Raw genomic sequence first — 15577 nt, 5'->3', positions numbered from 1 at the left:
TCTTGTTATAATATAAAATGCATAATTAAAAAATAAAATCAGACTTTTTGCTGTCACATTTTGTCTTGATTGATTTTTTTTGTAGATCTACACACAAATGAATCTAACATCATCAGAGTTATAATTTATAAAGACTTGCAGTTTAATTATCAACACAAAATATAAAAAATACATTCTTATACATTAAATGATTAAAACAGCGAGCACAATATTGTACCCTGTTAGACATTATCTGTATTCAAAGCAAACTATTTGTGTAACATTGTCATTGCTTTATTAACTACTATAAGACTGGCAAAAAATTTGCAGGTTATATGTAACATTTTTGTTGGTGATTTCTGACTGTCTGTAGTATGAGACAAAACTGATTGAATCACATGAAAACATGTGATGATGTGATTACAACTTTATTCCTTTGCTCTGTGGCTTCCGATGACTGGTATCCTGTGCTGAAGTGTTAGCTAGGCCTGCAGGGCACGGTCCAACACAAGCTCATCCTGCACAGGAAAGGGCATGGTGACACGCAGCTGACTGTTCTCCTCCATGGTGCGTTGGATGGTCTCGTAGGCATTGGTGTTTCCAGACCAGCAGCGACGAGCCACCTGCACAGAGATGCACAGATTTGTGCCAGTCAGTCAGCAATGATCTGCAAATCTGAGCAGATTGTAAATAATGAGTGAGGCTGGATTTAACAGAGCCTCTCTTCTCCCTACACGCTCACCCCATTGGAGACATCCCAGTTCAGCATCAGACTGGCACGCTTTGCTGCGTCCTCAGAGCCGTCCAGCAGCAAGCCAAAGCCTCCATTCATTACTTCACCCCTATAGGTGACATATAGGTCAATGATTTTGACGAATCATAATGAAAATTCACAAGAGTGACTATTAACTGAAAACCCAGGAAGCCTTACCAGCCAACCCCACCACCGTTGTGCAGCGCGACCCATGTAGCGCCTCGGAATGCATCACCAACAAAGTTTTGGACAGCCATGTCTAAAGGGAAGACATTAAGAGCTTTATATAAATCAAGAGAAACGCTGGAAAGGGGTAAAGTAGATGTAAGATTTTGAGTTTGTTGGTAAATTCTCAGTCACAGTTATTTTCATGTCAGTAAATACTCGAAGTAGATCTGTGGATTCTAGTCCTGCTTTACAGGTTCAGGGTGTGGAATTTAGTGACATCTAGTGGTGAAGTGCCATGTTGCAGCTGAATACCCCTCACATCACCCTCCCCTTCCAAACATTAAAGATAACCTGAGGCAGACTTCAGTTGTCATAACATTTTAAAAGGTGTTTAGTTTGTCCAGTTTGGGCTACTGTAAAAAACATCCTGCGTAAAGAGGAACAGCTACCAATGTACATATATAGGTCTCATTCAAGGGTAAAGAAAACAACAATTCTTATAGTTTTTTATAGTGAAAACATCACTAGGATTATTTAATTTTTTGTTTCTGCAAATAGATCCCTTTCGCCTGAATCTTACACACTGAACCTTTAAAGTTTGATGACTCAAATCATTAGTCACAAAATCTCCAGAGGTTCCGCTTTCAAGGCATCAAATGGTCAGTTTTTCTAATACAGTTCATCTTACATCTTTGTCTACAGAACAAAGCATTAACCTGATAACAAACACTTTGCCTGTGGTGATGCTGGTTGCAGCTTTGTACTGTTTGTACTGTTAAAGTGACCTGTAGTAATGGTCTTTGCCAGGGAAAGTAAAGACCGGCTGCTGAACTCGGTCCACAGAACCCTGAAGCTGAGTCTTATTTGTGTTCATGCTATCGTGGTGTTCAAAATCCATCAATCTAAAGTTGACAAATTATCATTGCAAACTGTATCCTCAGTCCTCAGTTGCATACAGTGAAGTGCACATACCTGCACAGAAGGCAGATCCGTCATAAACGTTAGAGGTCTCTCTGAAGGGGCTGTCTGTGCCACTGACGTCATGATGGTCTCTGCTGATAACCACAGGAGCCTGAGTGAGAGAATCAACAAAACACACTGTTGAACAACTCCACTAACAACTTTGATGTCGTGCAAACACACTGTGCTCAGGAGCCAATCTAGTTAGCAGCCACTTACTGAAACTCTTCCATCAGCGATAGCCTGGTTGATCGCTAGAGCAATCGCGACTCTTCCTCTCTGGTCAGAGTAGAGGATTCTGGCTTGTGATCCCACGACCTAGACAAAAACACAACTCGTACGATTTAATTCTGAATAAGGCAGATTTGCACTGTGAGAAAAGTATGTACATAGGTGATGGTTTTGGTAATTAAGGACCATTTTGTGTTTGCCAGCTTCTCTGATCCAACGTATGTTGTCGTTGTACTGCTGCCTGATCTGATCAGTCACGTTGGCACTAATATCCTCCAAGACGGTAGCAGCGATGTCATCTGTTACGACGAGATCCTGGGCGTCGCCAGATGTGCACACCCAGCGAAACGGGCCGAAGCCCAAAGAGAAGATGTCTCTGTGGTGAAGAAAGAAGGAGAGCAGGAGGATTGTCAGTTCATCAGGAGAAGAAAATAATGTCTCAGTCTTTTTTGCTTTACTGGGTCGATACTAAATCAAATAAGTCAGGAAGTGTCTCACCCCATAATGTGCTGAACATAAGAAGGGTAAATAAACTCTGTCGCTCCACCTCCAACCTTTTCTACCTCTGCCCCTACACAGAACAAAGTACACGACTCTCATTATTGTTTTCTGACATGGACCGAGTGATAATAATGACATTATAATAACAATGTATTATAATCAATTACCAGCTCTTTTTGCCTCCAGGAGAAAAGCGTTGCCATAGTCCCAGAAGAACATGCCAGCATCAGTGAGCTTATTGATTGCCTTTATTTGTCTCTTGAGGCTGTGAACGTGCAGGACACAATATTTTAGCTTCATGGACAAACAAATGGAGGAAAACATCTACAGGAAAGTGTGGTCATCTAACCTTTCATGGACCATGGTTCGGAAACGCTGAGGATCGGTTGACATGAGTTGGTTTGCCTGACGGAAGCTGAGCTGGACTGGATAGTAGCCTCCGTTGAATGGGTTGTGAAGGGAGGTCTGGTCCGAACCCAGATCGACCAGCAGCTCCCCCGTCCTCTCGTACTCCAGCTGAAGTCTCTCCCTGGTTAGAGGAGCGGAGGAGAAGTGCAGGAAAAGATAGCAAGAGTTTAATATAAGTGGTGCCTTCGTTGTGTAGAAGCTGCAGATGTGAGCGTTTGAGCTCTCACTCACCACAAGTCAACGATGTTGCCATGGTAACCCAGACTGAGGGGCTTCTTGGAGCTCCTGGAGTCTCTGAGAAACAAAATAATAACATTGTGGAATTGTCTCTGGTCACTGCGGTGGACTGATCCACTTACATTTACAGTAGTTTAATGTTATGTCATACTTCTACTTTTCAAATGTTAATAAAGTTAAATATAAATTGTTTTTAATCTCTATTTATTCGGCAGTAGTAATTAATTGTTAATATTTGAAATAAAAAACATGAGGATAAACATAGATCTCTAACTTTATATTTTGCTCTGTTGCTGTATTGTATAGTGGTTTGCAGTTCAATTTGCCATGTCTACAATGTGTCCATCGTCCATTAAGTTTTCACTGTTGTTTACACTTAGTCTGTCTGTTAGTTAGCAGAATTATGCAAAAAACACTGTTTATTGATAAAAAAATAACCCAAAAAATGTTGGTGTGCGTAAAAAAAGACTGATTTAGGGAACTGATATTTAAGAGTGTGTGTAAGGTAGTGCAGATCCACATCAAATCTAAATCTTGTAAATTTAAATGTGGTTTCATAAAGAAACTGTTGGGCCTTGCATAATATATGGAAATTCATAATAAATCTCGATATCTTTTCCTACCTGATGCGTTGAATGCAGTGCTCCATGCTGCTGGTGACCTCCATCAACCAGCCCTGCTCATGTCTTTTTCTAAGAGGAGCCTCATCCACCTACACAGAAAAACAGATTCTATGACATTGACACACAGGACTTCCTTAATTCTGGCTCAGCAGTCAGTATTAACAGGATATGACCTCTGCAATCACGCCAATGCAGCCGGCGATGACGGCAGCTTTAGCCTGAGCTCCGCTCATGCCCCCCAGCCCAGAGGTCACAAAGACACGCCCACTCAAGTCGTCAGAGCCCAGGTACCTCCGGCCGGCGTTCAACACCGTCAGCTACACAGACAAGGAAACAACTTTGAAACATTTATAAGAGGAACTACAAACTACATCTATGTACATCAACTGTTATGATTACAAGCAGTGGCTCTTTTGGACACGTGACATGTCATTACAGAAAACGGATGTATCTGAGCTGTGAGAAAAATGTCTAAGAAAAAACGAATATTAATAATATATATTTTAAGAGTTTTGTTATTATCTTGAGACACCTAGGTTTGTCAAAAGTGTCGATACTTTTTCGATATTTTTCGGAATTACATGGAAAAAGAGCTCGGACAGTTTCCCCCTGAACAAAAGACATTAACCTGGTCATTAAAAAAAACTATTCATGTGCCTTGGACCTTTTTTCGTTTTATTATGGTATTGAGTCTCGTTATTTTATACCAATAACATATCGAAGTATAAAATTATGGTATGGTGACAACCCTGGTGACACCATAATAATATATCCTCTTAGAGCAATCCATATTTTCATAAAGTGTTTGGACATTTACTTTTTGTAATTTCACAAACCATTGTGCCATGAACAATCCCCTGAGGTCCAATGTAGCAGTAGCTGCCTGCTGTCATTTGACCGTACCTGAAATTACACAATAAAAGAACAGTTTATTGTATGCTCATAATAGGTTCCATATGGAAAGGTTTTTCTGACATAATCCTCACCCTACCCAATAACAAATAGAAACCAGCAGCAGCAAAGCACCTTTAAAACTCACATTGAAACTCCGAGAGCAAACATCTTCTCATACTGGTCTCTGGAGGAGTAATTTGGAACAACCTGCGTGAAGCAAAAGAAGATGAGTGAACTCTTCATCTATCAGTGTGTCACGTTCTGGAGTCAGATGTGTGTGGTGCAGAGTTACCATGCCGTTGGTGATGATGGCTCGAGGTGACGAGGGCAGGCTGGGAAACAGGCCCATGGGGTGGCCGCTGTACATGACGAGAGTTTGCTCATCTGTCATCTCGCTCAGGTAATGCAACACCAGGTGTAACTGCACACACACAAACGCACAAATCATTAACCTGCATCTTTTAGACTAGAAGGAAATCACGCATGGCTTCAGGGCTTACCTGGGCCCAGTTACTAAACACCTGTCCGTTGCCTCCATAGGTGACGAGCTCCTGGGGAAACTGAACAATACAGAAAAACACAACAAATTTAAGGAGTAAAACGATCCATCGAATTGAACTTGACTATAGTAATACAAGAAGTGGACGAAGCTCACCTGAGCAACAGCTGGGTCCAGGTTGTTCATGATCATCAACATTATAGAGGCTGCCTGACGTGTGCGGCACGGGTACTGATCTATGGGGTACGCCCTGAGGAGACAGACAGAATTGACACTGTGACTATGGTGGAACAAAGAAACTAGACAAAGCCATCATGAGAAAAAATCAATATCAATATAACGTTCAGTATATCTTTAACAGAATTCAAAAGGGCTGTTGGGCCTTGGTGGAGGTATTTGCTTCACTGAGAGTCATTCTAGTTATTCTTTGTGTTTATCGGTCACTTTTTAATGATCTGATCTAGGTTTCCGAACTTTTCTGATCATATTTTGTATTTGCTCTATCTGTCTCATCTGTTTCATCATGGAAACTGTTTAGTGACTCTGGACATTCCTGTGTCACAGACCATTATTAACCAAAAGGATGAATTTCCGATCTCTGTGTATTGTTAAGTGTAAAATAAATACCAACTAATATATTTATGAATATAAAAGAGCCCAGGATCAGTCAGGCTCTCATCCTCAGGTTGCCTTACCTCATGCGTAACGTGGGGCAGAAGCGATACATGTAGATGTGTCCATACTGCCGCAGCTCTTGAGCAAATTCAGGTGCGAGAGATGCGTGGTGAGAGGGAGGAAAATAACGCAGCGCATTTCTCAACGCCAACTACAGGGAAGAGGCATTTACAATAGATTGGTGAGCTCAGTGCCAATGTTAACAAATGAAGCAATATTAATAATCGGAATAAATCACTGCGATCTAAACAGATTACCTTAACCCAAACAAAAGTCATACACAGGATTAGCAATAATCAAATGAAGACATGTGATCTTCATCATATTCATTTTTAACCTCCTATTGGAGTCTTCACAGCATTTTGTGACACTGACGTGTACATTACAAACAGCTTGAAATCATTATCTAACTATTCTCTGTAATATGTAAACAGGAGTATGAACAGAATATTGTACTTGCAACTCATGAAAACATCAAAATCAAAATGATATCTTATTCAGAATAAGGTCAATAGTCTAATTGTTGCTGTCCTTCCAAAGTCAGACAGATGAGAGGAACTTAACTTTTTTCTTTGTTCTTCCTAAAATACATAGAGGGTCCAACAAACTCCCTGTATCTCTCTTAATTATTGACTGAGGCCTTTACTCTGAGTTTGTGAAATCAGTTGAGGACCTTGGAGAATAATCCATTTTTCAGGCAGCCCATGAGCAAACTGTGATGATGCAATCAGACAGAGTACACAGTGTGGCATAATGGTGTTTCTTGGATCTGATCCATTTATAACAGAGCAGTCTGATTTACCAGTGAGCTGCAAGCCTGTTCAGATCACAGGTCACTTCATAATACTGTCACTGGTAGCCTTCTTTTCTTTTTGATGGTGTTTTTATTCTTGAAGTATGTATTATTAAAAACATCAATGACAGCTCGGTTGCATTTAGGTTTGTCAGTAAGACAAGCATGAAGAACCACCGGCCTCTGGGCCACATTCAGCCCGCTAGGAAATGTAATCCTGACACCAAAAAAGTATCTCTCATGACAATAATTATTATTATAATTATTCAAAAGTGTCAGAGATCCGACAGAAAATGAGATGTAGCCATTATCAACGTTATATAAACCATGAGGGATGTTGAGTGCCTCAAATAAAATGTTACACTTGCACCGTTGTCAACACAAAAGTCATCATATCATTAAGTGCATCTAGATTACTACTAGCGAAGATAGGAAAATTGTGGATGCACAGAAAACTCACCCGCTCCTCCTCTGCTGTGAGGTTCGGGGTGCGGATGGGTGCATGTGGCACATTGGGGTCTCTTCCCCGGTTAGGTGGCAAAGGGTCCAGAGGTAAACCACTGCATAGCTCCTTTAAATCTGACATCCTGTTGGCTCGTTTCTACTGCTCAGAACTGGAGACAGAAATCAGGCAGGTCTCACCCTCACAGCAAATGAGAGAGGGAAAAGGAAAACTGGGATCTTGTCAGGATTTGAGGGCGAACCCTCTTCGCCCCATTGGCTTTTTGGTAGTCTTTGCCCTCCACAATCCACCAATGGCACAGCTCTGATAGAAAAGGAGGTTTGGTAATTATTGATCTCTGAGGGAGTTCGAGGCGGCACATGCTTCACTGGAAAAAAACCACAGACCTCTGACCCCTGACATGTAACTCAGTTAAACCAAAAGGGATGCCGGAACCTTTGGACAGGTCAACAGCTATCATGTAAAATGCTGTTATTCTGCTCTTCAGTGTTTCTGGCACTCACTGTGTATTTCAGTGCAGGACAGAACAAGCACACTTCTCCACACTGTGAGAGTAAATAAAACAAATTCTGATACTTTCTCAAAAAGCATTTTCCTTCCTTTTAACAATACCAGCAAGACTTTAAATCATTGTCTCCATGGTTCTGCGAAGGCTCATTACTAGCTTGCAACTGAACTCTCTGGATTTAGTTTCCTTCTCATATTCATGTGGGTAGATCTGCTCTAGACAGTCAGGAACCTTCTTCTTTATTACAGAAATGGAAATGGTGTCCTTAAATTTCATCACACAAGGAACACTTATTAATCCACGCAGACGAGCTAAGTTCCAGTTGATGTCCCCGCTGGGAGGAGCCAGATCTAGGATGAAAGAGGAGGAAAGGTTAAGCAGGGTTTTTTAAACTCCACAAGATTCCCTATATAACCTGAGGACAGAATCATCTCCTCACTCCTCAAATACGTCATTGACATTATCAGATTTTTGATCCTGTGACAGGTCAATTTAACCACTTGATGAAACAGTTAGGTGTTTTAGTCCAGTGTTTCCCAACCAGGGGGTCAAGACCTCGAAACACGGAAAGGGGCTAATATAAACAAACACTGCTTTTGTTATTTACTGTGACAGGTCGATAGCCCAAAACGTGAGTTGCTGTTTAATATATACATTTCTTCTCTATTTTCTAAGCTTTTTGTTTTTGTGTCTCACTTACCATTCTGATGTATAGGCTGGAAAGCTTAAGGAGACAGAGCCTTCTTAAGACACATCTTAAAAAGCTTGTGATGTATATTGGTTTTATTGTCGTTATAATTATTTATTGAAATTGTTTGAGTTTCATGTTGTTTCACTTTCTTCTTCTCTTTGGGTTTCCGGTGACGTTCTTTGGCACACTGCTTCCTCCCACAGGGCAAACCAGTCACAACAGTCTTTCAAAAGATGATACGGAAAACAGATTTCTTTTTTTTATGTGCAGCTCCTTTCTTGCAATATTATGTTTTTAGTTCAACAGTTTCTTTAAGAAATTGTAGCACAGGGTATTCTTGAAAAGAGAAATTAACATTATGAATAGCTTCTGTTATAAATACAATATTTATATTTCTAACGAGAATAAGTAGGAAAAATGTAGAGGTATCCAAAACAATAAGCCTGTCATCAATGTTTTTAGAAATGTTCAGTTTAGACATGCAACTAAACATTATGTTCATTATTAATTAATCAGAAGATTATCTATCCAAGTTAGGTCTATAAAATGTCAGAAACTAGAGTGAAGGTCACGTAAACACCCTAAAATCTCCTGTTTAGTCCAAAAGTTTGACACCCACAGATACTCAAATACTGTCAAATATGACAAAGAGAAGCACTGAAGGTCTTGATATTCAAGGAGTTAGATCCAGCTAATGCTCAACATTATCGCTTTAAAAAAGATGTAGCAATTCTGATAATCTGAATATAGTTGCTAGTTAATTCAATTGAATCAAATTGATTACCACTCCAGATCAATTCAGAGGCAGGTGAATATAATCTTCTTCAATACTGTGATATTTAAAAAAGAAATCACAGGATACATGATAAAAACATTAACTTTTCACTCAAATGACTCCTGAATTTCACAAAAATGTGTTCTCATGTACTTCAGATCACAATTAAAGGGACAACAATATACATATTGAAATAAAATACCAGATATAATTCAATTGTGATCACCAGGACAAATACTTTTCTTAAATATTGTCTATTTGTTGTGCCCAAATTCAAAGCTGACCTATTGTATTGAGTCCAATAGCACAAGAAATCAAATGTTATTCTAAAGTCAAAGAACATAAAGTACCTTGAAGTATTTTGAGCCGTGTTCAACAGAGCCTGGAGACATCAAAATGTGTCAAGGTATCAACTGCTTCAGTGTAATAGGAGACACAACTTAAGCAACGCCAAGTAAAAGTCTTGATCCACAAATATTTTTTTTATATAAGTTTGTTCTGAAATGTGTTTATTTTTTACATATTCAAAAGATTTTATCTTACACTTAATACGAACTCAACATGTTTTCAATGCATGGCCTATGTACAGAAATAATAATATGTTGCGTCAGAAAAAGTGATTAATTAAAGAATGCTTAAAGCAAACAATTAAAAATCAAAACAAAACATGGGTAACAAGAGTGAATGTGACGTGTGTTAATACTGTAGCTCCCTGGAAATGCCATACATTAAGACTGAGTGTTATTTTGAATGGTTCACAGTCATAACATGAACAGTTCCATTTGACAGCTGGAGCCCAATATGAGCTTCACATCCTCTTCTTACAAGACCCTGCTCAAATAAAAACCTAAAACAGAGTCACAAAAAAATGTACAGTACACAACTTAGAGTCTTGAAAGTTCAGCTTCTCTTCCACACTTTTACCCGAATGACAGGTCAAGAGAAAAATAAAATAAAGTTGAGAGTAAAAGTGAAAACTAAATTAACATGAAACAGATGGTAGCGTGGCTTGTACGCACACAGCAGGCAGTTGATCAACATCCTCCAAGTCGAGTGTGCCTGCATACTGAAGCGCTCACGTCAATCTGAAATAAGAACCAAACTCCCACAGGACTTCATTTGATACCCAAATGAAGCCTTAACAAGAAACATGGAGGGCTTTGATCTCGAGTCAGTTAGAAAACCTGTTGAAATAAAACTGAAATGTCTGTTTTGTTTTGTTGAGAAGATACGTTGGAAGATATGTAAAGGGAGCAACAAGCTGTGGAGTTGTACCAACGTCCTGTTTCAACAGAGATTCCTAAGGAGGTTCCTCAAGCACTATCCTGAAACTGGAGAGCTGACGATGGAGGTGCTTCACATGGATGGAAAATATATTGCAAGGTTGATGATGGTCCGAATAAAAAGTTGGTTGAAGGTGGAGGATATTGGCTTTTCTACAAGAACAGGGCCCCCATGCTGCCCATTTCGCTCTGTTCTTTAACAAAGATCTCAAAGTACTGATAGATGATGGTGACGGCCAGCAGGATACCGGTGCCAGAGCCAATGGCTCCGAGGAAATCCGCCATCACCGATAAACCACCGATACACAGTCCACCAAAGGCAGCAGCCGTAGGAATGTACCTAGAACGCAACAACAGGAGAGTGACAATATTAATACACAACATTTTCTAGTAGAAAGGCTATTTAATACATTTCTGATGATTGTGATTGACATTTTGGTATTACTAGAGTCCTTGCTGAGAGTTAAATGAGGACAGCCTCATGTCTGTCTGTTAAATATGACGCTACTGCAGCTGGATAAAGAAATATTTATCCTGGACAAAAGCAGTTTAAAAAATATTGAACTGTTCCTTTAAATTGTGTATATTCACACCCAATTGAGGAATTTGCAGAGAACTGAGGGAACATCAGTTATAAGAAAAGTAGTTGCATTCTTGGAATGTTGCACTACCTCGAATTAGCTTGTAACTCAAGTTTGAAACTTTTACACATGGCTCTCAAACAACAAACTAAATCTTGTAGAAGATAATTTCAAGGAAAAATCGGTGAAGGTGTGATGGATCTGTGTATGATATGTATTGTGTTGGACTATTGCCTGCAAAGCAAAGTGCTTCTCTGTGAACGGTTTTATTTGACTCTATTTACTTATTGAGACAGAGGATTAGATCATGTAGATTCATGATGATGGCTTAGAACCATTCTAGCTGATACATTTGTACCATGTGTGGTTAATGCAGCTAATGAAGTGTGTAAAAGAAAAGCAAAAATAAATGTGTACAAGACGTAGATTTAGGATTTTACCTGTTCAGTTCATGCACCATGGAGGTTTCTCTGTGTCCCCTCATCACCATCTGCTGCTCCTTCAGCTGCTTTGCCACCTAGTTGAACATAAAGACCAGAGTTTTGAAGAAGTCTGTTTGGAATGGACTGTTAACACCATCAACTATTCAGTAAGATCTACAACTTACATCTTTAGCAGATGAGCCAGAGACTTCAATCCAGGTTTTGGAGAAAAATGCACATGAGCCGAGCATGAAGACGATGTAGATGACAGCGTGAACCGGGTCGTCTAGAACTGAGCCGAACGACTCTGGTGGGGAGAGGTAGTAACAGAGACCAGCCACAGGATAGGCACGGGCTGGGCCACTTGACGTTGCGTCCTATAAACATGAGAAGATAAAAGAAATACATGCTTTAATGGGCAGAATATGAGGTCACGAAAGCTAGTAAGTTAGCAAGTAGTTATGGAGAGTCATTCTTTCAAGAAACTGAACAGAAACTTGTGTAAAACACTCAGATTAAATGTATACTTACAGACCAAGTTCCAAGCAAATTAACCAGGAAATTGCCACTAAAACGCGTGGAGAGCATCTGGGAGATAACATACAAGTTGGAGACCAGAGCAGACTGCAGGATGATGGGTATGTTCGAGGTGTAGAAGAGCTTGATGGGGTAGGTGTTGTACTGGCCACGGTAGCGAGCGGACTTGATGGGCAGATCCACCCTGAATCCCTATGACAAAAGGAAAATGTGTAGGAGAGCAGTGAATAAATGAACCATGAGTATCTCCTGAATATGTTACTAAATTCTTCAGCTTTTAAAAAACGGAAGCAGGTTTATAGTGAAGTAGCACAAAAGATATATCAGCGACTCACCTGAAAGTATATCACTACAGCAAAGACAAATACTGTGGCGAGGAGGTTCATGAGGTTTGGCAGGTTTTGTCTGTAGAACGCCTCTCTCAGAGCGCGCACTTTGTCTGTACGAGTCGCCAGCAGATGGAAAAGAGCAATTATTGCTCCCTCGAACTCGGTGCCTAGAAAACACAAAAAGTCACAAACGAGAGTCACATTTCTGCAGATTGCAGTATAGCAGCAGGATTGCATTAATGACTAGGGTGGCTTTTAAATATCACAAATATTTACAACCACTTTGTGGCCTGTTACCTCTTCCAGTGTTCACAGTCGTGGGGCTGAAGGCCTTCCAGACGATCGTCTCACAGATGTTGGTGGCAATGAACAGTGAGATTCCTGAACCAAGACCGTAACCCTTTTGGAGCAACTCATCCAGCAGCAGCACAATGAGCCCAGCTACAAACAGCTGAAGAAGAAGACACCATAGATACAGTCAGTCGGTAAAGAGACAGTCACGTGAAACTGTTTCACTTATCCATTTATTCACTTTTTTTGGAGCCGCAGCTGCTGATTCTGAGAACCATTTGTTCTTATAATTGTATATATTATATGCCCCTTAAAGGCAAACAAAGTAATACTGGAACATATTTTACTTTGTGAGTGAACACAATTAATCTAACATTTGGGAAACACAAGCTGAACGGATGTAAGTTTAAATAATTTGAAAAAGACATAAAACAAAAATGTAGTCATGATCCAAATCTTAGTTTTTAATGCGGTGTTATCACATTATAATATTTTTATTTTAAATGCATAAGATAGCCAAAGGGCTCCTGGATTGGTTCTCACCTGAATGATGATGAGCAGACAGATTCCAGCTCCCATCTCTGAGGGATCTCCATACATGCCGGTCATTACATATACGATGGCCTGACCAATGGTGATGATCATTCCAAACACTGAAAATCATTAACTAACATTAGTCCATGAATTTCATAGTAAAGACAAGTTTTTACAAATGATGAGAGTATATTTACATTTCTGAGCTCCATTGAAGAGGGCTCTGTCCTTTGGTGTGTCTCCGACTTCGATGATCTTAGCTCCGGCCAGTAGCTGCATGATCAGGCCCGAGGTGACAATAGGCGAGATACCCAACTCCATCAGCGTACCTGCAGGGAGATATGGGAGTTAGTTCAGCAGGAGGGGAGATGTGCATTTTATATTTTATTTTGCTGTTAGCTGAAATATACCTCTGTTGGAGGCCAGAATTACTCTCATCCAGTAGAAGGGATCCGCGGAGTCTGAGGACATGATCCCAAAGAGAGGGATCTGGAGGAAAAAAGTGTAAGTCATATTAACAACAATTGATTTAAAAAGATGCAATCAAAGAAAACTCGCCTGTACGTGATATTTCAGTTTGGATAGTTTGACTATTGTGCAGACACAGACGTCATTCTCATAATGTGTGTTCCCAATTTCACTACAGTTTATTAACTACACGTTTATTAAACAACTAATCAATATTGTCAGAAAAGCAACAGTTAATTCATTAAATGTATCAAAAGCATCAGACATTCCTAGTTGACACTTTGAGAAAAAACACTGTTTTCTCTCAGTTACCTATCACCCTAAATCGACTTTTACGTTTTTCATCTAATAGAAACAATTTACTCATTTAAGACAAATTGTAAATAATCAGTATTTATAGAGTGCTTTTCTAGTATCAATGACCCAAATCAAGGAATAACTTGATTGCCCTTAATCAGATTTTATGACAATTTGGATGAAACATGCTAAATAAACACCATAGATTGAGAGAATAGTCAACCATAGGTCTGTCAAAGACTTGGTGGTGACATAACATGATTGAATCACTCAAGTGTTACAGTCAATGATTGAATTGTTTTTCTATTCAAAGGCATCACACAACTGAAGATGACGGAGGCAAGATACTATGGAGGAATGAGGGATGGTGACACTTACCTGGCAACACACCAGGAATATGAAGAGAGTGATGGCAGTCCATAATACCTTCTCTCTGAACTGGATCTGTCGGTCAAGCACATTACCACAAGTTTATCCTGCAGCTAATGCAAAGCCAGCATAAAGTAAAAAATAAATGCACTGCTATAAAAGAATAAAACGTGGATGTGATTAAAAAATACTCACTTTTCGTTCGGGTTTCTGGATCTCTGGCAGCACGGCACAGAAAGGCTTTATCACCTCTAGGAATTTGACTGGAAACAAGCAGAGATGAGAGTTGAACGGGGAAATAATAGCTGGTCGTCAGGAAGACGTGGCAGTGAATGGGGGGCGGACTCAAGTCCAATTCGATCTTTCACAAATCAAAACCGAAGAGATTTAACGCCGCACAGTGGGTTTTTGTATCATAATGTCCCCTGTTGATCTTCTAGCTCTTTACATTACACTTGTGACGTGTTGACAGAGAAGAGAAGGCAGACGATTTCGATCCTGAGCTCGAGACAATACCGGCGCTGTTGTGCGTCGTCATCACTAGACTGTCAATGTCTTTGAATGAGAGGCTAGCTGGTTAGCTCGCAAGATAGCTTACGAGACGTGTCCAGACGCCAGCGGGGAACAAAATCAAACACAATCCCACTACAATCAAGAAACTCGGCTTATAGGAATACAACCCAGCCTTCACTCAATTCACAAACGTTTCCTGATCGGAAATGGCTCATAATACTAGCACAAAGGCAAATGTTCAGCTAGCTAGTTAGCAACGCAAGCTAGCCGCCTGCTACTACACAGCCAGCCCTCACACAGTTAGCGAACCAAGTAGTTAAAACAGCCCTAATCCGTGGTGTGGGTTATTGTAGAAGAAGCTGTAGTTTCCAGTGTCACACAGGAGGAGTGAAGAGGAGATACTCACTGCCCATGATGTGTCTGAAGGCTCCACAGCGTCCACCAGTCGGCTCCTTCTGCTCCTTCTGCTCCTGCTGCTGCTGCTGCTTCAATGAGCCACAGTCAATGTGAGGCTCGTCAGGCAGCAGCACGAGAGAGGAGGGGAAACTTTAGAGACACGTCACCACTACACACAGCTCCACCGGCAGGACGTCTGAAGAGGCAAACGCACAATATGAGAGTCAAACACAATATGAGAGTCAAATACAAAATGAGAGCCAAATACAAGAGTCAAATAAAATACAAGAGGAGAAAGGCTTCACTTTTTGCGTCTGTTACTCAACGTCGATCCGTGGATGCTAATTGCTCACTACGGTCAACGCTATCAATTGGAGATCACAAGGAGAAAATTGTAC

General features: G+C 40.3%; 2 protein-coding genes across 2 annotated transcripts; both read right to left on the bottom strand.

Moving 5' to 3' along the window:
• Positions 1–118: 118 nt before the first annotated feature.
• uroc1 (urocanate hydratase 1) lies at positions 119–7485 on the bottom strand. The gene is made up of 19 exons (XM_053437406.1): positions 7183–7485; positions 5950–6080; positions 5411–5504; positions 5256–5315; positions 5048–5176; positions 4901–4962; positions 4698–4764; positions 4035–4178; positions 3862–3950; positions 3233–3295; positions 2943–3122; positions 2761–2858; positions 2591–2663; positions 2279–2468; positions 2081–2179; positions 1874–1973; positions 911–992; positions 722–821; positions 119–602 (listed from the first exon to the last, which is right to left on the bottom strand). Exons 1-19 carry the CDS (start codon positions 7306–7308, stop codon positions 462–464), a joined length of 2028 nt encoding a protein of 675 aa, XP_053293381.1. The 5' UTR covers positions 7309–7485; the 3' UTR covers positions 119–461.
• Positions 7486–9651: 2166 nt separating this feature from the next.
• Positions 9652–15352, bottom strand: LOC128454148 (protein transport protein Sec61 subunit alpha). The gene is made up of 12 exons (XM_053437418.1): positions 15190–15352; positions 14466–14533; positions 14280–14345; positions 13547–13625; positions 13334–13465; positions 13146–13255; positions 12609–12762; positions 12318–12478; positions 11977–12174; positions 11631–11822; positions 11464–11540; positions 9652–10782 (listed from the first exon to the last, which is right to left on the bottom strand). Exons 1-12 carry the CDS (start codon positions 15194–15196, stop codon positions 10596–10598), a joined length of 1431 nt encoding a protein of 476 aa, XP_053293393.1. The 5' UTR covers positions 15197–15352; the 3' UTR covers positions 9652–10595.
• Positions 15353–15577: the final 225 nt, after the last annotated feature.

Source organism: Pleuronectes platessa, chromosome 2, assembly GCF_947347685.1.
Source record: "Pleuronectes platessa chromosome 2, fPlePla1.1, whole genome shotgun sequence".
Classification (NCBI taxonomy): Eukaryota; Metazoa; Chordata; class Actinopteri; order Pleuronectiformes; family Pleuronectidae; genus Pleuronectes; species Pleuronectes platessa.
The sequence above is the reverse complement of the archived record's forward strand: the minus strand, read 5'-3'. Positions and strand labels throughout refer to the sequence as shown.

What these genes read in the sequence shown, in the direction of transcription:
- LOC128454148 (XM_053437418.1), bottom strand. An exon ending in TCCAGAAACCCGAACGAAAA is followed by an intron (nt 14,346 to 14,465) that starts GTGAGTATTTTT and finishes CTTGACCGACAG; the next exon opens with ATCCAGTTCAGAGAGAAGGT. An exon ending in ATTTGCTTGGAACTTGGTCT is followed by an intron (nt 11,823 to 11,976) that starts GTAAGTATACAT and finishes TCATGTTTATAG; the next exon opens with GACGCAACGTCAAGTGGCCC.
- uroc1 (XM_053437406.1), bottom strand. Translation starts at nt 7,308, where the DNA reads ATGTCAGATTTAAAGGAGCTATGCAGTGGTTTACCTCTGGACCCTTTG. An exon ending in GGCAACATCGTTGACTTGTG is followed by an intron (nt 3,123 to 3,232) that starts GTGAGTGAGAGC and finishes TCCTCTAACCAG; the next exon opens with GGAGAGACTTCAGCTGGAGT. An exon ending in TATGTTCAGCACATTATGGG is followed by an intron (nt 2,469 to 2,590) that starts GTGAGACACTTC and finishes TCTTCACCACAG; the next exon opens with AGACATCTTCTCTTTGGGCT.